General features: G+C 36.9%; 1 protein-coding gene across 2 annotated transcripts in view; it reads right to left on the bottom strand.

The window, feature by feature from the left end:
• Positions 1-7,676: 7,676 nt before the first annotated feature.
• Positions 7,677-23,428, bottom strand: part of CEMIP2 (cell migration inducing hyaluronidase 2) — an 89,090-nt gene continuing 73,338 nt past the window's right edge. For both annotated transcript variants that reach the window (XM_049770923.1, XM_049770924.1), the window contains exons 18-24: positions 21,589-21,797; positions 17,486-17,668; positions 15,077-15,296; positions 13,225-13,323; positions 10,509-10,663; positions 8,625-8,728; positions 7,677-8,311 (exon numbers count right to left, since the gene is read on the bottom strand). In XM_049770923.1, coding sequence (XP_049626880.1) covers positions 8,115-8,311; positions 8,625-8,728; positions 10,509-10,663; positions 13,225-13,323; positions 15,077-15,296; positions 17,486-17,668; positions 21,589-21,797 — 1,167 coding nt within the window. In that variant the 3' untranslated portion in view covers positions 7,677-8,114. The remainder of the gene's footprint in view (positions 8,312-8,624; positions 8,729-10,508; positions 10,664-13,224; positions 13,324-15,076; positions 15,297-17,485; positions 17,669-21,588; positions 21,798-23,428) is intronic.

The following is a 23,428-nucleotide window of genomic DNA, read 5'->3' as shown; positions in this document are numbered from 1 at the left end:
TATCTGTAGTTCTCAGGATTTACTCATGGATCATGGCTCAGAAATCACTCCTGGCAGTGCTTGATTGACTATATAGGGATGTTGGAATGGAATAAGGGTCAGTCATGTGTAAGGCACATGTACTGCTCTCTCTCTCTCTCTCTCTCTCTCTCTCTCTCTCTCTCTCCAATTTACCTTTTTTAAACCAAATATTCTTGTATCTAATACTAAAAAGAGTATATGCTGCATCAATTTAATTATTGATATATTTTCTACCATCTTACATATTATTGTTTGCTATTCATCCTTCTTTTTCTTTTCTTTGCTATTATTGAATATAGCAAACTTAGACTTCTTCCTTTTTAACTTTCTACTTGGAATTAGGCATGTTGTGTTTATTTTTACCAAGACTTTGCATTGATAATGTTGACCCCCAAAAAATCAAATTTAGTCAGTATCTCTTTTCTCTACTGAGAAAGACATTATTTATGGGCCCAGAGCAATAGCCGATGAGGTAGGATATATACCTGGCAGAACAGCCAACCTGGGTTTGATCCCTAGAATTCCATATGGTCACCTAAGCATCTCTAGGAAGGAGTCCTGAGTGCAGAGTCAGGAATAGCCCCTGAATATCACCAGGTGTGGCTCAAACCAAAAGGAACAAACAAAAACTCTACTTAGCACACTTAGTTAATAATACTAAATGTTTCTAAGTGAACATTACTTAGTAACACTTCTTTGTTTGCTTCAAATAACACAAATATTGCTGTTTTATATTGTATAATAGTATTTTAATAAATTTAAATGTATGTGGCCCAAATTTAAATTATAAATGTATAACTATCAAACACATCACAAGGAATAGGAAACAAAATCCAGGAAATATTGATCACCAATATAGTAAAAATTTCCCCTTAGAACACAATAAGTTGTAAATTATAAATTACTATTCACAATTTACCTTCCTTTTCTGATAAAACTGCATAGAAAGCCCCTGATTCTCATGAATTTTCTTATTTGTGTACCATCAATCCTCTAAAGTCCTTACTTAACCTATGGGCATATATTTTCAATATAAAGTTGCCACAAAGAAAAATTGTAATTATTGGAAAAGGTGCTTTACAGAAATGTAACACACTGCAAACAAAAAGGATTTTTCAGTGTGTAACCAATTTCCAGGATTTGTTAGGGTACTCTTTCTTGTGGTCCAAATCTAGGTCTGGTATACAAATAGATCATAAATTGCAGAGTCTGGTAAACTTACTTTTCTACCCTGTGTTCTGAGTACACAGTTTAAGCAGTAGGACAATTACAGATTTTCTGAAGATTGAAAAAACAGACTCTATTCAAATACAAGTATTTGCATCCTAAAGGAGGTGTGGCTGATAAACTTGCCTATAGATTGTCCCTATAAATTTTATGTTTTTATATGTTTTATATTTTATATTATGATGGCATCAGTCATGCTTGCAGAAGAAACATGTAAAAGGGAAAAATGTTTTAAAGGATCAGTGCAAGAAAGATAATATGGGATTAGTTAAGGCAGTTAGCTGACTCATGGCTAATCTTAGTTCAATCCCTGGAACCATGTATGATTCAAAAGTTCTGCCAAGAGTGATCCTTTAGCAGATCTAGGAGTTAAGCCCTGAGTATAGCAAACTGTCACTCGCCTCCACCTCAGTCACCAAATAAGATAAACAAGACTTTCAGCTACAATACTTTGAGTTCTTTCTGAAGGCAGTATAGACAGATCCTAAAAAGGAATTATTTCCTAGAAGGAGATTTGTTCTGAACCAGTGGATCAACCTGATTTAATGTTGTTTAACAAGGGTTCAAGAGCCTAAAAAATAGATGTGGAGCATGTAAATAGTGATGGAGGTGAAAGGTATAGTGATCGGGGAATGTGTCTTATCCAATGTGACAAGACACTCTACAATGAGGAAGAAAGGGGAGTACGACTTAGAAAAAAGGTGCAGAAATGTGACAACATTTAGCATCAATGGCATACATTTCCCATGGCAACTCATTCAACTTCTGCCCATCACCCATCTGAGATTTGACCCATTTCAAACACATATGAACAATGCATGTTAGATTTTTTTATATACATGATAAGAAGGAACAGTGGAATTGTTAGGATTTAAAGACTTAAACGAGAACTAGAGAGAAGTTGTTTTTATTCCTTAGGAGGTAATGGCATAGGCAATTGGAAAAAGCAAACTATTTGCTGAACTGCAGTTTCTTCACACACCAACTGCAGAACGGAGGGCAAGCATGTGTTTTTCTTTGAGAACTGTCCGTTCACATTTCACAGCTCTAGCCAGTATACATCTGACTTGCTGAGCTATGGTATGATTGAACACATAATTTCAAATACCCTAATTGCTTAACCCAACCCACTAAAAGACTGCCTGACATGAGGTGGCTTTCAAGATACAAACAACCAAGTACCAGAAGTGTTAAAACCAGGCAGGCAATTTTCTGAGTTCCAAACCAGACATTATCTCTGGTTTGTTTTCAAAGTGACAGTTCATATCAGCAACAGTACTGAAAGCCATCATGTAAAAACTTGTATATATATTATATCTCTGATATAATATATATGTATATTAAAAAAGAACTGCCCCTCTTCGAAGTAGAATGTGCCAAAACAAAGGATGGCTGGCATTTCAGAGGAGGATTGGTAAAAAGGTAGAAAGTCCTTCAAATATGCCGGGGTCTTGGATCAGATAAAAGATCAGATAAAAAAGATAAACATGAACCTAATCACTGACATATCACCAGTGGAAGTTCAAGACCAGCAAGTACTGCATGCCCCATGACACAGAGACTATAAAAATAATGATCACACGCACCTCTCAGGTTGACAGCACTGTCCTGATTGTTGCTGGTGGCATGGATAAATTTGACATGCAGACCTTTGAACATGCCCTTTTAGTTTACACACTGACTGTGAAACAGTTCTTTGTTGCATTTGTGCCAGTTTCTTTTTGGAACAGCAATAGTATCCTAAAACCAAGGGCTAATATGCCATGGTTCAAGAAATGGAAAGTCAGCTAAAATGGTGTTGTCAGTGGAACTTCATTGTTTGAAGCTCTGGATTGCATCTTGCCATTAATTTGTCTATCTGACAAACCTAAGACCAAAGTGAGAGTATAGTGGATATTGCATTTGCCTTGCATACCAATCTGGGTTCACTTCCCGGCACTCCATATGGTCCTCAAGCCTGCTAGGAGTAGTTCCTGACTGTAGAGTTTAGAGTAACGCCTTTGAGGACCTTGTGGACGCCAGTGTTAAAAATGTCAAGAATGTGTCTGTTAAAGATGTTCATTGTGGCAATGTGGCTGGTGATATGAAAAATGAACCCTGGTGAAAGTAGCTGCCTTCACTGTTCATGTGATTGTCTTGAAACACCGAGGTCAGATAAGTGCTGATTTTACACTTGTACTGTATTGCCATACAGCCCATATTGCTTACAAGTTTGCTGAGCTGAAGGAAAAGATTGCTATGCTGGTAAAAAGCTGGAAGATGGCCCCAAAATTTCAAAATCTGGGTATAGGTGATATGATGCTTGGCAAACCAGTGTATGGAGAGCTTCTCTAACTATTACCATCTGGGTCATTTTGCTGTTAGTGACATAGGCTAACTGTTGCTGCCCACTGATATCAAGGCAATGAACAGAAAGGCAGCTGGAGCTGGCAAGATGATGAAGCCTAAATGGATATTACCCGCAGTACCTACCAACCCAGTCTTAACCAGTGGTGGAGGAACAGTCTCATTACTGTTTGTCACACCGACCACTTAAAATAAATAACAGACTGCATTGTAAAACCTGCAGAAGAAAAACGTTTTGTGGTATGTGTGTGTTAGTTTTAAGTTTTTTTTATAAGTACTTTGTGAGTTAGTTTTAAGTTTTTTTTATAAGTACTTTAATTTTAAAATTGTTTATTTAATAAAGGAACTGTGATATACAACATTATTGATAACTGAATTTTAAGTACCGTATTTTCCAGTATATAAGATGACCCCCTACTTTTCCTGTTAAAATATAGGGTTTGGGCTATATTCACCATATAAGACTACGCCCCCAAATGGAAATTAAAAAACGTAAGAGAAAAAGAGTAGAACCCTCAAAGGTTAACAGTATATGTTTAATAAAGCTAGACTTTGGAGTGTCAACAATCATTTTACATTTGTCATTTGTAGTGATTGTAACTTTTTAATTGTGATCTACATTGAGAGTAGGGAAAGGGGGCTCCTCCAAGAGCAGCTGAGGGTGCAGCTGATTAATAGGACAGCTAGAGGGAGACCGCGCTCCTCCTCTGTGTCCCATAAAAGCTGAACATAGGACTGAACACTGGAAAGCCGCATACCAGGTGGCTAGATGAGATGTGATGCTCCTTAACTCAGCTCCTCTGTGTGCTCTGAAATCAGGACAAGCAGAGAGTGATGGCGCCTGGCAGCTGGTGGTAAGAGTGGGGGCAGATCACTTGTCCCTGAAGCTGGAGTAAGTTTCAGCATGCCGTATACCAGTGTATAAGACAACCCCCAACTTAAATATGGCATATATTTCAACACCATTCCCACTATCAGAGTCAAAACCTAACCTTCCGTCATGGACTCAACAAACACTGGCATAATATAATCTAAGCACCACCTATAAGCACCAACTAAACACACACGCGCACACGCACACACACACACACACACACACACACAATGCCTCACTTAATTAAATAGCATCTTGCTTAGTGAAATACCTTTCAAATGGACTTAAGCAAACATAACATTATTTCTAAAGGAACACCTTATCTAAAGAATTCCTATTAACATTTAATTTCACATTACTGCTCAAAACAAAGTAACCTGTTTAGTGATATAACAATGTGATCTCTTCTTAGGAAGCTAGAGAACAAGAGCCACCTACTCTTTGTCCCACACTCCCAATTTAGTGGCTGCTTTGGTGTGTACATCCCGTAAGCCTGAGCATCTGCCTTTCAGCATCTCACAGCATCTCCTTCCAGCCTCTGGGAAAATTATACGGCTGGCAGACTCAGGTGGAAAAGCAGGATTTCTTCACAGTGAAGCCTTAAACCCCAACTCTGTAGACCAGTGGTCCTCAAACTAAGGCCTGCAGGCCACATAACGTATTTGTTCCTGTTTTGTTTCTTCACTTCAAAATAAGATATATGCAGTGTGCATAGGAATTTGTTCCTACTTTTTTTTTTTTTTTTTTACTATAGTCTGGCCCTCCAACAGTCTCAGGGACAGTAAACTGGCCCCCTATTTAAAATGTTTGAGGACCACTGCATGTAGACAGATGAGAAGGCCCTGTGCTTTTCATCAGCTGGTTCATCTATAGATAGCACTAATTGGAGCCCAATCAACTGCCTTTGAATATATTTTCTCAGAAAAATAATAGATTTCTAGCTCCAAATTTCCTAATATGTACATCTTAGTTTAGAGAAGCAATTTGACAATTTGAGATTCATGACTGAAAACCCTAATGTAAAAAGTTCAAATAAGAGATAAGCAACTGTTTGGCTTATCCCTGGAAATTATCTAAGTAACAGAGGAATCACAAAAATATAGATAAATGCATTATTGTTTTTAGTTATAAAAATTATAAACAGATATTCAAGAAAATGTCTATGAATTTAGTATATAGTAGTTCTTATAAAAGGCTGCATGTTAGAATTACCCAGGAAGCTTTAAAAATATTCTAACACCCAGGCTGCACACTATTATAATCGAATCTGAATGTACAGCTTACAATATGGGGCCCAGTTCTCTACAGGTTTTATAAACTCCCAAGAGATTTCGATGTGCAGCCAAGGTTAGAACTTCTGTGATGGAGAAGTTGTCTTGCAAAATCGACTTGGTAAACAATTTCCCTCTTATTTTTGCCAATAGTTTTACAGTGAACTCTGGAACATTTTTAAAAGAATAATAAAAGCAAACATATTCCAAAAATACATGCACACATTTTTTATTTATTTAACTTAGGTCCTGACCATTAGCCTATAAATCCAAAAAACAAAGTCTTGGAAAACTTACATCTCTTCTTCAAATCTTTAAAAAACAGACTCTAAAAACACACACAAAATATATTTCATCACACAAAACATACATACAAACTTTAATCACCTTCAGGAACCATAATCCAATAATATATTTAATAGGTAAAATCTCATTCATATATATATATATATATATATAAACACCCTAAACTTAGATTAAGACCTGTGCCCTTAGTAAGAGCACTTACAGTTAGAAAGGTTTATTGTCACATTTTGAGGTAGCATATTTTGTAAAGTAACAGAAGTCAGAAGTCAGAGCTGCTCTGTGGTTCTCCTGGACATCAGGTGCAGGCCATAGGCCTTTGCTCTGGCGAGAAGAATGAATATGTCTATTCTTTGCTGAAGTCAGCCATAACATACTTCCTATTATCTTCCATAGCAATCCCTTCACTATACTTCCTGCCTGTGAACTAATAAAGAGATAAAGACCTTCTGGGACTTCTTTACTCTTGGTAAAATGGCTTCCAGGCTCCTCCTGCAGGCCTAAGCCAACCTATTGCCACATGCAGTCTGCACTGAGGGAAGAGGTATGCACCCACGGGGAAGGGAAAAAGGGCAGCATGACACCTATTTTAAAAATTGATTCAAATATCTTAAGAGTGTCCAATTTCTCTAAATCTGTAAATAAAATCATTTCTGACTATTTTCTCCATGATTCTTACTTTTTAAAGAGCCCACCCCCCTTTTCTCATCCCCATGAATACAATATTTGGGGATATCCTTAAGCTTTCAGCAGTTTTCTTGGCAGGATAGTGAGCAGGAAAACATCAAAATCCCACACACAGAAACATCAACCAAATACACTGGTGTAGGAGTAATCCTAAAACAGACTTCCTTTGTGCAAACTGAAACGGCCCAAGTTTACAGTTGAAGAAAACCACCCGCTTAAAAAAAAAAAAAAAAAAAAAAAGTAAATAGTCAGCTCAGCTCAGCACAGTTCAGTTCAGCCCTGGATCTTAAAGACAAATATACAGTCAAAAAAAAGGCTAAGGAATAAAGCTGTATGAAAGGTCTCAAAACCTCAGACCTTGGTGTCAGTCAAAATTCTGCCCAATGGTCATAGATATATGAACTGTCAATCTCTAAGAGCCCTTTGTCCCAATGTACTTCCTGTTTGAAAGCTGAGTCCTCAGAATCGATTCACAAATGAATAAAAGCAGCACATAGAGGGGCCAGAATGATAATACAGTGGACAAGGTGTTTACCTTGCATGCTACTGACCCGTGTTTGATCTCTGGCATCTCATATGGTCCCCTGAGCACCAACAGGAGCGATTCCTGAGTGCAGAGCCAGAATAGCTGGGTGTGCCACCGGCCCCCTAAAAGCACATGAGCACATGTCCAGGAAAAAAAAATGGGTGTGGGGAATGAGCTGGGCCTGCATTATCTCTTGAAAGAAGAATCCCAAAGGCTACTTGGAGTTAGGCTCAGGGTATCCCTGAACAAGCCAGCCCCAAGTCAATTACTGGCCCAAAGTCAAAGACACAGCTGAGCTTCAGACTTCAAGTACCCAAGGACTTCAAGCACTGGCCTCTAAAACAGTGTTTCTAAACCCAGAGCCATCAGGCCCCCCAGGATATTCCAAGGGGGCCACAGGTGAAAACTGCATAAATGGTGGATCTTCTGCACAAGACTAGGAAAGGATGGGAAGGAAATAAGGTTAGGATGGGGTCTATGGTCAGGAAAAGTTTGAGAAATGCTCTTAAGGATTCAGGCTGACTCAGACTTTCTATCCCACAGTCCATTATGCATGGTCAAAATACTGCATGTGGTCCTTACACAACCTGGGGGTGGAAGGTGAGGCATGCCAGAATCTCTCTCCTAATAGACCAGACTTAACAATACAAATAGATTCTTTAACATTTTGTACAACTAGAAGGTGCATGCGCTGGCATTCAAGCAATCCCTTTAAACTCTTTTATCCTCCTTTCTGTACAAGATAAGAAAATGGTTCCCTTAGGTTAACAGTGTCATTTTTTAAAATACTATAAATTAAATAAGTTAGTTCACATTCCCCCCCCCCCCCAACTCCCAGCACTTAAGTTACAATTAGTTCTTAATGTGCTCTTGAAGTTTGCTTTAATAGCTCCAGATCTCTTCTCTGGACAGTGCTGGCACGGGGACAGCCATATTCATCCAGCTGCAGCGGTATGAACTGTTCAAGCAGCCCAAGGCCCTGGCCCGCAGGACTGGTAAATAGCTTAGTCCATGATGGTTTAAAATTTCCACTGAATCCCAAAAATATGGTGCTCCCTAAAAAAGAATGAAAATGGTAAATAGTTTCAATTAGGAGAACGTGTGGCATGAGTGGAACGAAGATGAGACTAAAACAAGCACGAACAATTTTTTCTTACGTCAGTAACTGAACTCTGACCATGAACCTCTTGCCTCAAATAACAAAACACATCCCAACACATTTCCTTTAAAGCTGTCTCCTTACTTAGAAATTATCTTAATGACAGCCACTCTAGAAAAACAGGCTCATGAAAATGATCTGAGCCCACGTTCTATTGTCAAAATGCATGTATGAGTAGGCTTGTAAGAATTAAAGAAAAAAAATACAAACCTTTGTTAGAGAGATGAGCCGGTTTAGCTAATCCCAGAGGTACTAATGAATCTGAAATATTCCAATGTTTTATTTCTCCTCTTGTGCTCAACAGGATGATTGACCTATGAAAGTCAGAAAATCAGCAAATTTCAATAATTCAGCATGAATTATTTTCCTGAAATGAATATAGTATAGATCAGGATAAAATACAAAACTCCAAAATAAGCAAACATGCTTTTTCATCCCTGCCACAACAACTTTCCATTCCTTTGCCATATCTAGAATATACATTGCTGTCACCTCAGATAACTAGAGAAAGCAAACTCATTAATTTAGATTAACCTAGTTTATAGCTTGAGAATGATCTTATAGCAGGAAAAGTTGGTTTGTTTCTTTTAGCTGATTTATTCATATTTCATAATCTATTAAATAAATGAATAGATACATATTTATTCTAAATAGCAATAAAATAAAATCTGTAGTCCATGATTTGGTCTAAATTGCTCTCTTTATCATGAGCACAAATACAAACATAAATACTCAAGATGGCTTTGGGGACCATTCCTCTCCTGATCACTCTTTTATTGTCTACCAGCATTATACTGGCTTATTATGACTTGGAGGTTTATTTTACTATCTAATTTGAAATGTCTCTGTTATTATTGTAATCTCTTTAAAAAGCATTGTATTACTTTCCCACATTTATTTTTCCATGTGAACTTTAGTATCTTCTGTCAATTACAATAGTCACCTGTTGGAATACTAATAATAACACATTACTTTTATGTTTTAGTTTAGAACAAAGTAACATCTTTAAAATATTAATTTTTCCATCCAGAAACAAGAGTTGTATTGTTCAACTTGTGTTGTCATCTTTTTGTGTTTTTCTTCTTAATGTGAGTCTTGCCATTTCTTATTAAGATCCCTGAGTTATGTTACTGGGCTTTTTATTCTTCAGAAGGCAGTAAGGATTCATTTCAGAGTCAACACTAGAGGTCTGGGGCTGGAGGGATAGTACAGCAGGTAGGTTGCTGGCCTTGCATATGGCTAACCTGGATTCTATCATCGGCACTCAAAACAAAAACCAAATGAACAGAAATATCTGATAGGTCTAACCATAGCAACTTTAAGGGCTTATCCAATGGTCTGAGGGGACAGTGAACTGGAGAGATAGCTTTTGACATTAAATGTGACATTAAAATAACTGGGACTTACTTAGATCTGGTTCTATTATATGTAAGAGCAGAGTGGCTAAAGATGGCTCAAACAGACAGGCCTTTATTTAAACCTGGGGAAAACTTACATTTTCTTTAGTAACTACATATAAGCTTTTGTGTACAGCAATGTCTACAACAAAGCCAGGAGCACACATAGGTACTGGAATTTATCTCATCTCCAGGCAATATCTTAGTATTTCCAAAAGGAAAAGTTTAACTTATGTGCATTCTGCTTCAGAGACTAACCGCCAATTCTTAAAAGACTGGTTACTACTTAAAACATCAATTTATTCTTTTCTAGTCTTCCATAAGTGGCCCAGGTGATGATTCAGATATCAGAGTCAGAACGCAATGATATTCAATGGTTCGTCAGTGGGACAGATGACTATAAAGATAACACTGTCTATGAATTGCTTAAAATTATAATGAATTTGCAAAGTGACCTGGGTAAAACAGTCATACAAAATATTGAACTTTTCTGAAAAATATCTGTATCAGTACCTAAACTCCTGCTATTTGCTATTTGGTGGCTTCTTCATAAGTAACTTAAACCATAGGTGCATCAAGCTGGGGTGGGAATGAATAACTTCCAGAGTCTATAAGCAAATAGATAAACCAAGCTATGAGTGAGTCAGATGTTCTCCTTAAAGTGGCTCTTCTGTGTCACAATGTAAGCCTCACTTACCTTGGATGAATGCCTGTTTTTAGATACGCTTCCATGTTACTGACATCAGCCAGAGAGAAAACCTTCTTTTCTGTCAACCGGAAGGGAACAGTACAGGCATCCACAAGGAGGATCAAGACACCAGCAGTTCGGAAGGGGAAGTCAGTGCCGTTGAGCTGAGAACACACACATACAACACACACACAATGGCATCTGCTCTCATCTCTGAGATGATTTGTCTTTCTAATTCCTTCCCTTTATCTTCTAAACCCATGGAAACTATATCCAAAATTTAAATTGAATATTCTATTTGCTCCTCTATAAACACCTGAAATAATGCCATTGTTCTTACAGATTTTACCCTGACTAATCTTTGCTAATCCCAATATGGGGCCTATGAATAAGGCTTGGCAGCTAGAACACTCAGCCAAGGTAACTCCAAGCAGCTAAGTCTCCCTTCTCACACAAGTGGGCTCCTGCTTGAGGACAAAGCTAATAGTGATTCAAGTGCCACTCGGGGAGCTCCTTATCCTTATATCGGCTCGGAAAAACAGAAATACCTACAGCTCTTTATTAATAACATCAATTTAACACACAGATTATTTTTGGTTAGAGTATTTCAAATTACAAAGGACTAAAATCCCCAAATGTTCTTAACACTCTACCTATATGTGAGAAAATTTTTTAATTTTATCTCTAATTACTACTGATTTCCCAGGAATCTAAAGGTACTTTGGGTAATATATTGCAATAAGCCAATTTAAATTGCTATAATCAAGAATACTTTTGGGTGTTCCTGAGCTGAAGTTCTATATTTTGTATCTGAGAAAAAATTATATTTTGTAGCTGAGAAAATTAGAGGCCATTCTTTTTTTTAAATGAATTTGAATATCAGGGGCTAGAGAGATGCAGCCAACCTGGGTTCAATTCCCAGCACCATACATGGTTCCATGAGCCCTAACTGAGCATAGAGCCAGGTGTAAGATCTGAGCACTGCCAGATGTAGCCCTCTCAAAAAGAAAATATGAATAATAAAAACTGAGATACACTTAAGAAAAATAGATTGTAATCTTTAATACATTCACTGTTCTTTAGAAATATGACCCCAAGATCTGTTACTGAAAGGAAACAAAACTTTATATAAATACTCAACCAATACATTATTCTAGCAAGTTTAGTCAGGAAATACATATGAACAGTATTAAAAATAAATATAACAAGCAGGATGTTCTATGACTTTTCTAGGGTGATATTCTGGAACAGTGATATTCTGGGATATAACCTGTCTGACATTTGGAAGAACAAAACATTTTGATTACCTAGTAACAAAATAGTTGCTTCCTTGTGCAATTACTCTCACCAGCTCCCATGCTAGTAGGCTAGGAACTGCTTTTTTTCAGGTACTTGACCTCTTTCAGATATTAAGCTAACACATTTCATGCCATAAAACTATTTTTTAAAAATAAGATGAAGAAATGCCAACCCCGGGGCAATGGGTATAATTATGTACTTGAGAAATGTCTGCGCTACATTGAAGTAGGGATATTCATTTTTCTTTATTTAAACATTTTTATTACAGTATTAGAAATAAAGGATTGAAGATTTGACTCGGTGAACAAATGATAAAGGGGCTTAAAAGGTAGTCGAGTGTGCATGACCCCAAACTAGGTTTGATCTCTGGCATACTATATGGTCCCCAAGTTCACTAAGAATGATCCCTGAATATAAAGTCAGGACTAAGACCTGATAACTGCCAGATATGTACCCCCCCCCCAAAAAAAAAGAAAGAAGAAAAAAAGAAAATAGTATGAATTCCAACCTCTTACCAAATTTTAAGTGATGCAGTTGACTATAGAGAAAGAGTTGTACAGAAAAATCTTAAAGGGGCAAGAACGATAGCACAGCATGCAGGCCATTTGCCTTGCAAGCAGCCTGCCCGAGTTCAATATCCGGCATCCCATATGGTTCACTGAGCGTTCAGGAGTTAATTCTGAGTACAAAGCCAGGAGTAACCTCTGAGCACTTTGACCCCAAAACCAAAATAAATAAACAAAAATTTAAAAGTTATTACCTTTATTATATTATATATATTATATTATATTTTTATTTTATTTATTTAATTTATTATTTATTTTATTATATTATATATATTTTATATTATAATATTACATATTACTCAAATGGCACTGTATGCCTCTTGACTCTCATATGATCCCCAACTCCCTCCACCTTGGTAAAAATAAGAAATATTCTTAATTCAAAGTTTCTGGGAAGAACCGTATAAACTCCAGAGGTGATTGTGGTAATGGCTGTCTGAATGTTCTGAATGTTCTTTCCAATTGACAGTCTGAATGTTTTTTCCAATTGACTGCACATTTGAAAGATGGTTAAGACAATGAGGTTTTACATAAAATATATATGTATCTTACCACAATAAAAGTCAATGGAAGTCTTCATTATGTACAAGTATTTTTGTGATTATATAATTAGGAACACTTTAAAAACAAAAACAAACAAAAAAGACCTCTGTGCTCCTAAAGAAATCTGGTCAAATACTCCATTTGTTATGTTGTCTCACAATGACCTTTCTTTTATGGATACTGACACTAACCTGCCAAGTGTGGTGTGGTAAAACACAGTTGAAATGTGGTGTGGTAAAACACAGCTATCTATTGCCAGAGATAATGAATGTCCCCAAAGAGTTATGAAAATCCCATTCATGCAAGATGGTACTTACAGAAATAACAGACGGGTCTCCACGTTGAGTTTCTGTTTTACTAGGGGACAGGAATTGCACGGGGAGGTAGGTTTTATGAGGATCACTTGTAAACACCATCTAGAGAGGGAAAAGTTCCACCTTTAATTTGACTGCATCCTATTCCAAAAAGCTCCCTTATTAAACTCCATTCAAGTGAAGTCAGTGTTTTTCCCTTAAACTTTTGTTTAGTACCTCATAACCTAGAATTGTATCTTTTGATAGCCTTTATGTAAGAAATGTATTTCCCTCATTTTTGGAATCCCAGTTTCAAACAGCCATAGTTTTATTGATAAAAATCAACTCTGCAAATGACCAAACCTGTTTTATATTTAAATCTTAGTAAACAATGTTTGCAAAACCATCCACAGATACTTTATAGAGGTCCTTTTCAGACCAGCTGTCCTAAATTGAAACGTGGTCATTCCAAAACTCCAGAAAAAGTGTGTATGACAAGAACAACCCTGTTTAAAATTTTCCAGTGATCTGTCAATTATCGGGCCTAAACTTTCATTCATTGTGCAAAAAATTCCATAAATGAAACCCACTTTCTACATTTGTGCTGTATATATTCTGAGAACTGTGTCATTAGGTAACTGTTGTGGGAATATGAGCAAGTAATTATTATACAAAACTGGACAGCACAGTTTACTACTCCCTTGGCTGTTTGTTACTGTATGACCTAGTAGAAGCACCATGATATTTTCAGTCCATGATTGACCAGAATATCTTTAAGCAATGCAGTCCTGCAGTAGGCAAACACTTCTCTTTCCACTAGCTATATGCTCTTAAACTCCACCAGCCACCTGGCTTTCCCATAGTGCTCTCCATCCTTTCATAACACTTTGCTGGTCTGTTCACTCCCTAGAGAATTTCCTTCACTTTTCTTCTCTAAACTTTCAAATCACTCCAAAATCCATCTTCTACCTCTTCCTTAAAAGCCATTCCCATTCATTTTGCACTCCCAAACTATTCAACCCAAACACTTGAGTTTCACTTTGGGATCAAAAATTAGTGTAAATGTTCAGGGCCATTAAGATCGTACAGAAGATAGGATGTTGGCCTTGTATGCAGCCAACCCAGTTCAATCTCCAGCATTCCCCAAGCACCATCAGGAGTGATTGCTGAGTGCAGAACCAGTATTACTGGATATGGCTCCAAAACAAAATCAAATAAAAAATTCGTGTAAATTTTTCCTACATACTCCAATGCTTGCTTTGCTTTGGATTTTCAAAACAAAAATCCTCAAATTTTTAAGGAAAAGTCATGTTCTCTCAGATGCCTCAAATATTTTGCAATTGCACAAAGACAGTAATCAATACATATGTAAAAAAAAATGCATTCCAGGAGCTAGAAAGATAAAGGGTTGCAGTAAAAGCTTTGCACATGAGAGGCCTGAGTTCATTTCCTTATATTGTGGACCCCCTCCCCAGAAGTATGATGGGGTATGGCCCCCAAACAAATAAAAATTAATAACTATGACTAATGGTTCATAAAAGAAAAATAAAGAAAGCTAAACATAAATGCACAGTCATTTAGCAAGATAGGTTTAGAATGTTTCCAATGCTCAAATGATTAAATATAATACTTATTAAAATTATTCTAAGTAATAGAAAATGTTTTAATGAAGAAGCTTTTTTTGAAGAACCTTCTTAACAAATGTAGCTGGGCAATTAGGTTAGAAAATTTCTGTCTTCATAGAGATTATCTTAGAATGACACTATAAGAATCAAAACAGAAAGAGGAGAGGAAGAAGAGTGGGGAGAAGAGAAGGGAAGGAAAAAATAGGAAAGGAGCGCAAAGAGGAGGAGGAAAGATTTTTTTTCTCCTTTACCTGCTGGGTCCCACAGCTCTGGCAGAGACCTTGGAGCATGGACTGCATTGGCTTGAGTGCTGATGGCTTTCTGTAATACCGTGGATATGCTCTGGCCATGCAGTTACTGATGTCTTTTGAGTCTGTTACTGCCTGGATCTTGACTCTTTCGCAACCCTGAGATGAACAGTAACTGTGGCCATCCCTGTGACTTGTGGCTTTGAGATACAAAAATAATAGCCTGTATAGAACAGAAATCAATTCACTGGGCATTAGATGAACTCTCCAAGACACACCAAAATTCCTCAAATTGATATGGCAAAAGAGGACATTCCTTCAAAACAGTGAGTTCTTATAACAAAGAATGTTTCTCTGCCCTTTCTATGCTCCTTCCTAAGAACCTAGGTCAAATAATATCACTTAAGAAAATATTCTGATAATCTGATTCAATCATTCTAAAAAGGATAAAAAGTAGTTTCTGGTTTAAATTAGTCCAGCAGGCATTTGGGTAAGTTAGACTCTGGCTTGCCTCAAAAATTCTTTGGAAAACTTTATGCTTGTGGTAAAGTTTAGGATTCAGTAAATTAGTATGGTTTAATCCTTTTTTCTTGGGAGGAGGGGTACAAATCATTTTTGTTTCAGGCACAAAATCAGAAGAATAAAAACAGCAACTGAGTTATTTGGATAAGTCCAAGATATAGTCTGAAATCAATTCCTGTGATATTTATAAGGAGCAGATGGGCCTAAGGTTCCTTTAGTCTGTACTTTAGCCAAAATCAAGCAAAATGAACAGTCCCACCCAATTGGAATTATTGTCCTGCTGCCAAGATAAATGGAAAAGTAACTTCAGTCAGCAATCCAGCATCTTTCAGCAAACCTCAGTCTTCTAAACCAAATGAAGCAAGATTTTAGAGAACTTGATCAAAAACTGATTATTAGAGATGAAGAATCCATAGGCTGATGAACAATGTAATTAATTGTGAGGTAAGAATCATTCAATGGTCCAAAATCTAGTAATCTGATCATATATAAATAGAGAATGACAGGGTCTTAACTGGCTATAGTCTTAGAAATACAGTCAATATCATCAAAATGAATTCCTCAGATGCTGAGGAATCAAGAAATATTCAAATAAAAAATACTCTTCTATCTTTTTACATTTACTTGAGATTAGCAGTTTGACTTTATAATTTGGGATATCTCATTGTTTCATTTATTTCTGTGGAAATTAACTGTAAATGTAGAAGTTTGATTATCTGGATAAAACCCTGGGTATACTGTTTAAACCTGACAGAAATTGACAGCAACAATGCTAAGGGAAAATTTAAGAAGATCACACTGGCTGCTAAAGGGACCCTGAAAAACAAATAATTTTCATGGCATCCAAAGGCTAATAAGGCACTAAATGAAGTCAATCTCATATCTCCAATAAGTTTTGACACTCTTCTCCTCAGTCTGAACTTATGATCTGGCCCCAAACATGCCACACCACAAATTTCCATGCCTCTATGCATTTATCCACACTGAACAGTTCACCCACCACTTCTTCCACCACCTCATCCTCAGGCAACAAGAGATATCCCCAGAGTCACCTCTTGGCAATGGTTTGTGTGACCATAGGCTGATTATCTCACGAGGCACACTGAATATTCCAATCCATAGCATTTAAGTCTTTGACTCTCTGATCACTTGCTTTCAATACCTAAATCCTCCAAGGATAGACTGTGCAGGAAGTTACATGTGTCTTATTTACATTAGTATCTTTATAGCATCTAGATAATGGCAGACAGTAGGAATGTCAGCTTAAGGAATGGAGGGTGAAGGAGCATGCTACTTGCTAGAAGAATACAGGAGATCAAGCCTACCATAACCCAAAGGCTGAGAGACTGTAACTGGATAAAAGCAGACAAAGTCAACAGGACCCCAGGTGAACAGGATTAGAATAATTATGTGGAAAGACGCAGCCTAGAGAAAGTTGAAAGCAAACATGCCAAGGTTATACAGTGTATTAAAAAAAAAAACAACAATACAAGGTCAGCTTGAGAGATAGGTTTCAAGGATGAGACAAAATAAACTTTCACTGAAATAAGAATTCCACCTTATGTAAACAATCATCTGCAGTGTTATGAAAAAAAAATCAGTAAAATTTTCATTTGAGTCTACCAGTTCTCTCCTGACAAGGAAACTGTCTCCTTTTAAATTGCCTTAATAGGTATATGGCAAACATATTCACTCGATTTCTACTGCCATCTATAATTACATGTCATTTGTGTTCTCCTCTAAGCCTCTAATAGTGATGAATTACCCACATCAGCTGCTTTTCTTAACAGCCATCACATCACAGCCTATTCTTAGTATGCTGAAAAACCAGTAATTTCACCATTAAAGAAAAATAGCAATAATTCTCATTCACTGGTAGCACCAAATTACCCTGTGGCAGAGTCAAAATAGAATTTCCTTTCAAACTGCTTCCTCTGCAGCTCTTCCAGGGAGCTCACAGACTCGTAATCCTCCATTCTGGATAATGAGCCATTTTGCCGCTGCAAAAAGCCAAAGGTGACCTGAAAGCTTGTGTTGGATGGGTAGCAGAGGCCAACTCGAATCCAGTCATTCCTAGAAGAAGAGAAGAAAAAAATTCATTTTGTTTGAGTCAATGTCTTATGTGTATCACAACACATAGAAGTTGTACCCAAGATTTCCTTCTCTTTCCATTTCTGCTATATACTGATAGAGGAGCTCTACAGGAAGCCCTGAACCCAAACATATCGATGGACTGTCCATCCTTATGTGCTGCCCATAGTTCTTTAGTAATTATATTTATAATAATCTGACTTACAAAAATCCCTTGGTTTTAACAGGACTTTGGGAATATGAATAGATGTTGAATAAAGTGCATTTAGACCAAAATTATGATGATATCTGTGTATTAAGATAGAAGAAACATGAATAATTTGAGAGTAAACTAGTAATAAAAAAATCTCTCCAAAGAATTTGTGGGGAGGTGGTGAGGCCTCCCAAGTGATTCAGACCAGCAGTTCAATGTGAGGGCAGTGCAGGGGATCATCCTGGCACCGCATAGAGGTTGGGGGTCCTTGAGAGCTGCACCAAAGATACTCAGGAGCCAATTCAGTACCAAGGACTAAATCTGAATCAGCAGCATGCCAGGTATGCATCTTGATTCCTGTATAGTTTCTCTAGAACCTCCCAATATATTTTTGAGAACTGAGACTGTAGCTCAATGGAAAGGCTTTTATCATGCATATATGAAGCACTAGGTTAAAAAAATAAGTTGAGGCATCAGATAAAACTCAATAGGCTGAAGTACACACTTTGCAAGTGGGAGGACCAAGTTCAATTACCAGTATCACAGTGTCCCCTAGGCACTTATCCAAGAGCAGCTCTAAGCTAGGTGTAACCCCCAATATAAAATTAAAATTTAAAAAAAATGTAAAGATTTTCATGATCATAAGTGTCTTTAATCATAATGCTAAGATACATTTCTACTAGGAAAACTGCCATGCATTTTTAAACTACATGCATTTTTAAAAAAAATTTATGTTGTATCAAATTGCCAAAATGTTTTTCTCTTACACATAGGACCTTAGCTATAAAATTAAACCTCATAGAGAATCATTAAAGATTTTTTTCCTAGATAGTTCAACAGGTTGAGCACATGATTAGGATGAAGGCCTGGGTTCAATTCCAGTGTCACAGGGTCCCCTGAGCATAGGCAAAAGTGCCCCCACCTAAAAAAATTTGTGTGTGTGAATGTGTGTGTATGTGTGTGTGTGTGTGTGTGTATGAGAGAGAGAGAGAGAGAGAGAGAGAGAGAGAGAGAGAGAGAGAGAGAGAGAGAAACGGGGGAGATGGGGGGAGAGAGAGTAAAACTTTGAGAGTTTTATTTCATCATTTGTGGGGTTTTTGTTTGTTTATTTGTTTTGTTTTCGGGCCACATCTAGCAGTGCTCAGGGGTTACTCCTGGCTATGCACTCAGAATTTACTTCAGGCATGCTTGGGGAACCATATAGTATGACAGGGATCTAATCTGGGTTGCCATGTACAAGGCAAATGCTCTATCTGCTGTGCTATCACTCGACTTCTATATATAACTTTTTGAAAAATTCTCATAGTTTTTTAAATTACATTTTTATTTTTATAATTTAGCGACTATAATTCATAATACTATTACTGATAGGACTCATGCACACAACATTTCAACACACATGTTTATCAGAGAGCCACTTCACTCTATCACTGTCTCAGGCTATCTTCTCAGAGTCCCACAGCCCACCTAAAAATTATAATTTTTCCCATACTACAGAGATTAAAGACCAAACAGAGTCTATCCCAACACATGTTTCCCTGGTTCCACCGGACATGATCCTTGAATTCAGGAAACATTGAAGGGTGGAGTGAGAGGCAAAAACTGTAATTGCTTATGACACTTCACTTTCATTAATTATATTTTTACCTCATCCCTGGTTTTCTGTCATCTCCATGCAAATACAGTTTTTATAACCACCAAAGTATAATTTTCAGCAGTAATACTATGACAAAATCTATTACCTCTATAATTAAATTTTGAAACAAAAATTGTCCATCTCTTCTATTCTCCACCCAAGTTGTAATTTCTTACATACTTTTTTAGCTCATTAAGGAAAATCTGACTGATTTTCAAGCCCATGTGAATTTTGAAATCTCTAGATTCAGCCTTTTTTCCACTTTAAAATGTCATTGCTTCCTCTCTATTTGCTCCAATGTCATGTGTCACACAAATAAAACTGCATGTCATTTGAATGTAATATATCAAATAAAAGTTCTAAGTTACTATGAATTCTTTGATATGTCTCTCTATCCTCTCGGACAATCACCAGTTACTTTTATTGTCCTCACTGCAGCTCCCAGATCTGAGTGATCAGATGAGTTGTTTGAAATAGCAATATGGACACAGCATGGTCTAAGGATCGAAGAGTTGAATAAGATCCAAGCAAAACATGATGGTGAATGAATTAAATCACAAGCTGCAGAGATAGAAACCTAGTTTATAAATAAAATTTATAGAGAAGAAGAAAGAATCAACAGGGTTTGATCATTGATGGATAAGTTGAAAGTCAAGGATGAGTTCTAGGAGTTTGGGTTTAGCTGAGAAGTTAGAAGCAGTGACAAATGTTATAGGTCAACAGCAGTTGCCAGAGATTGAAAACAGATCAGGAGACAGAGACTGAAAAATCTCAGAATAAATTCATTCATCATGTTTACCTATCTCAAAAGTAATACTACTGATTTTCATTTTTGTTTTTTGTTTTTTTTTTTTTGCACCACACCTGACAGTGCTCAGGGATCACTTCTAGCTCTATGCTCAGAAATTGCTCCTGGCAGGCTCAGGGGACCATATGGGATGCTGGGGATCGAACCTGGCTCATCCTGGGTTGACCACATGCAAGGCAACAACCCTAATGCTTATTATCACTCTGGCCCCATAAAAATAATACCACTAAATACTTACAAATTGTACATGTATTGTATGAGTGTTCTGACAAATCCATTTTACAATTACTTAACATAAAAAGGCCACTTCTATTTTCTAGGTATATATCTGAGTAATCTCTTGGTTTCCCCAAAATGGACCATGGCACATATCTAGATCAGTTCCAAATAATCCCATTCATCTTCTAGTTTCATTTTTTGGCTCTTCTCCCAGTACACCCAACATTTTCATCACTCCAAAGTCACCACTGCTTGAGAACAAACAGCCCTTTTCTGACCTCTTATTAGAACACACACAGTTGGTACTTTATGAACTGACTCATGTTCTGAATCAATTTCACTTCTTAATCCATTTTGAGAATTAGTTGTGCTACCTTTTGTCTAAACATTAGTATTGGTTTATTTATTTTGTCTTCATTTTTTTCGACTTGTATATTCAGTGTTCCTTGGAGGCTCATACTTTTCTCATTCATCTTACACCAATTGGTATTGAATCGAATATTGTAAAAATAGAGCCTTGAATTAAAAGTGATATTATTAGGACAAACAACTGAGAAATCAAGAAGGAACAGAATAATGGTTTTAGGCATAGGAAGCAGATGCCAGACCTTTACACCACAACTCCTTAGACTCCTGCCCATGACAGGCACTACTAATCAATCAAATTCTCTTATCTCAAGTCTAAACTTGGTCTCAAAAATTTTAGTTTGCCAGGCAGCCATGTATTCAGCTAGAATATTAAATAAAATTTCTCATCCCAGCTACAGGAAACTATTCAGTCAACTGTATTAAAACCTATCATTAAACAACTTTCTGCACACAATACCTTGACCATAGGGAAAAAAAAGCGAATGCTTTCAAAATGACAGGATTCAATTTCTATAATCTCTTAATTCCAGCAACATAAAATGTACTGTTTCCTCGGATGAGAAAAAAAGCATGAAATTGACATTCTTTTCTTACTCCAAAGTAACTATGTTATTAGCTCCCATTCCCCACTAAATTACTATTTGCATACCTATGGAACACCAGTACTAGATACCTACTTATTGAAATTTATGAGGTATAGAAAAGCAGTTCGTGGTGCCAGGCCATTCCAGTGGATGGTGTATCCCTTCTCCAGCATGATCACAGGCTGGTACTGTGGAAAGGTGGCCTTCTGGTTAATGCCTCGGAGCACCATGGGGTTGGCAGGATATTCATCTCGGACGATGGTCATGGAAAGATTCTGAGTGCTCAAGGTCTGTACATAGACCTGCAAATATAAATTAAGGACAGAAACAAAATATTTAAATAGCTGAACAAAAATTTCTAGCTCAAATTCAGAGAAGGATCTCTTTTAGCTTCTAGGTTGGTTCTGTTTGGCATTGTCAAAGCCAAACTTGGCCCAAGGGGTTTGCTGGTACAACCAAGATTTGCATCTTGTTTATTTGTTTTTTCTAGGACTACATATGATCAGAGATTATTCCTAGCTCAACCTTCAGGAATCGCTTTTGATAAAGTTCAAGGATCAGAAAATCAGGTGTTGGTGATTAAACACACCTCAGTCTTGTGCAAGGCATTTTCTGCTCCACTATCTCTCTGGCACTGACTTGTAGAAAGAATGAGTGAGTGAGTGTGTGTATTTAATACTCTGAATTTCACAGTAGTTTCTGTGTGTGTTTAATACTCTGAATTTTACATGCCTGCCTGAGTTTATAATTCTGAGTTTGTTTGTTGGTGGGGAGGGGGGGTCACACCCACAGCGCTCAGAGGTTGCTCCTGGCTCTACGCTCAGAAATCGCCCCTGGCAGGCAAGGGGGACCATATGGGATGCTGGGATTCGAACCACCATCCTTCTGCTTTACCTCCATGTCATCTCACCAGCCCCCAGAATTCTGAGTTGATCTTATTTTTATTAACTTGCAGGGAAGGGGTGAGAATATTCCCAACAGTGCTCAGGGGCTAATTCTGGCTCCTGGTATTGCTTGGGGAACTATATGCAATGCCTGGGATTAAACTGGGGTCAGCCATATGTAGGACTTAACCCCTGTACTGTATGTAAACATTAAACCCCAATCTTATTTTAAAAGTAGAATGAACAAACTGTTTTCACTTAAATCATAAGATTCTGTCACTTCTTTTATAAGTTAATCTTTAATTTACAAAATTTAAGCTTTATGTTGACTGCAATGAAATGCTTGTAAAAATGGTCCCCTTTGCATCTACAATGTACCTCCTTAATTGTTTTATCAATCTGGTTTGTTTATCTTGTTGAGAATAATGTGTACTTTGTAGTTGAAGATTTGTAAAGAAAGGAGTTAATAAGATGTCTTATTCATAAAAGAATGACATTGCAGTTACAGATTCATACTCACATCTAAGAATAGGGAACCGTCATACATTGTGGCAAAATAATTTTTTTCCAGCTTAAAATACCTCCAGTTTAAAAAGAGATTCATGATTTGTGCCAGGCTAACTGAGTAATGACTGATTCCATCTACCCTGCACTTCCTAATAAGCCTACTTAAAGTGAATTGGTAGATCAGGCTAAGACCTTCTTCATTTCTTCTAGCACAACTTAGGACCAGTCTACTCATCACAATATAAAACTTTGGTGGTTTATAACTTGTTAAAAATATCATTTAACCTTAAAATACATACAAAAAAAATGTTAGTAAACCAATCTGAACTCCAATATTCTTGAGTAAAATTTGAGAATTTTTCCCTCTAAAACAAGAAATGGAACATTTTAATATCTTAGAATTTGGCTTTCTATTTTCCATGACCTACATCAGTCTAAGAAGTCATATTCCAAAAAAAATGTATAAAGTGCTAAATATATAAAAGCTGTAAAAACATATTAAAGCACAACAAACTTGAACATTCTTTTTTTTTAATTTTTTG

Source organism: Suncus etruscus, chromosome 3 (genome assembly GCF_024139225.1).
Source record: "Suncus etruscus isolate mSunEtr1 chromosome 3, mSunEtr1.pri.cur, whole genome shotgun sequence".
Lineage (NCBI taxonomy): Eukaryota > Metazoa > Chordata > Mammalia > Eulipotyphla > Soricidae > Suncus > Suncus etruscus.
This window is presented reverse-complemented; position numbering and strand designations above follow the sequence as displayed.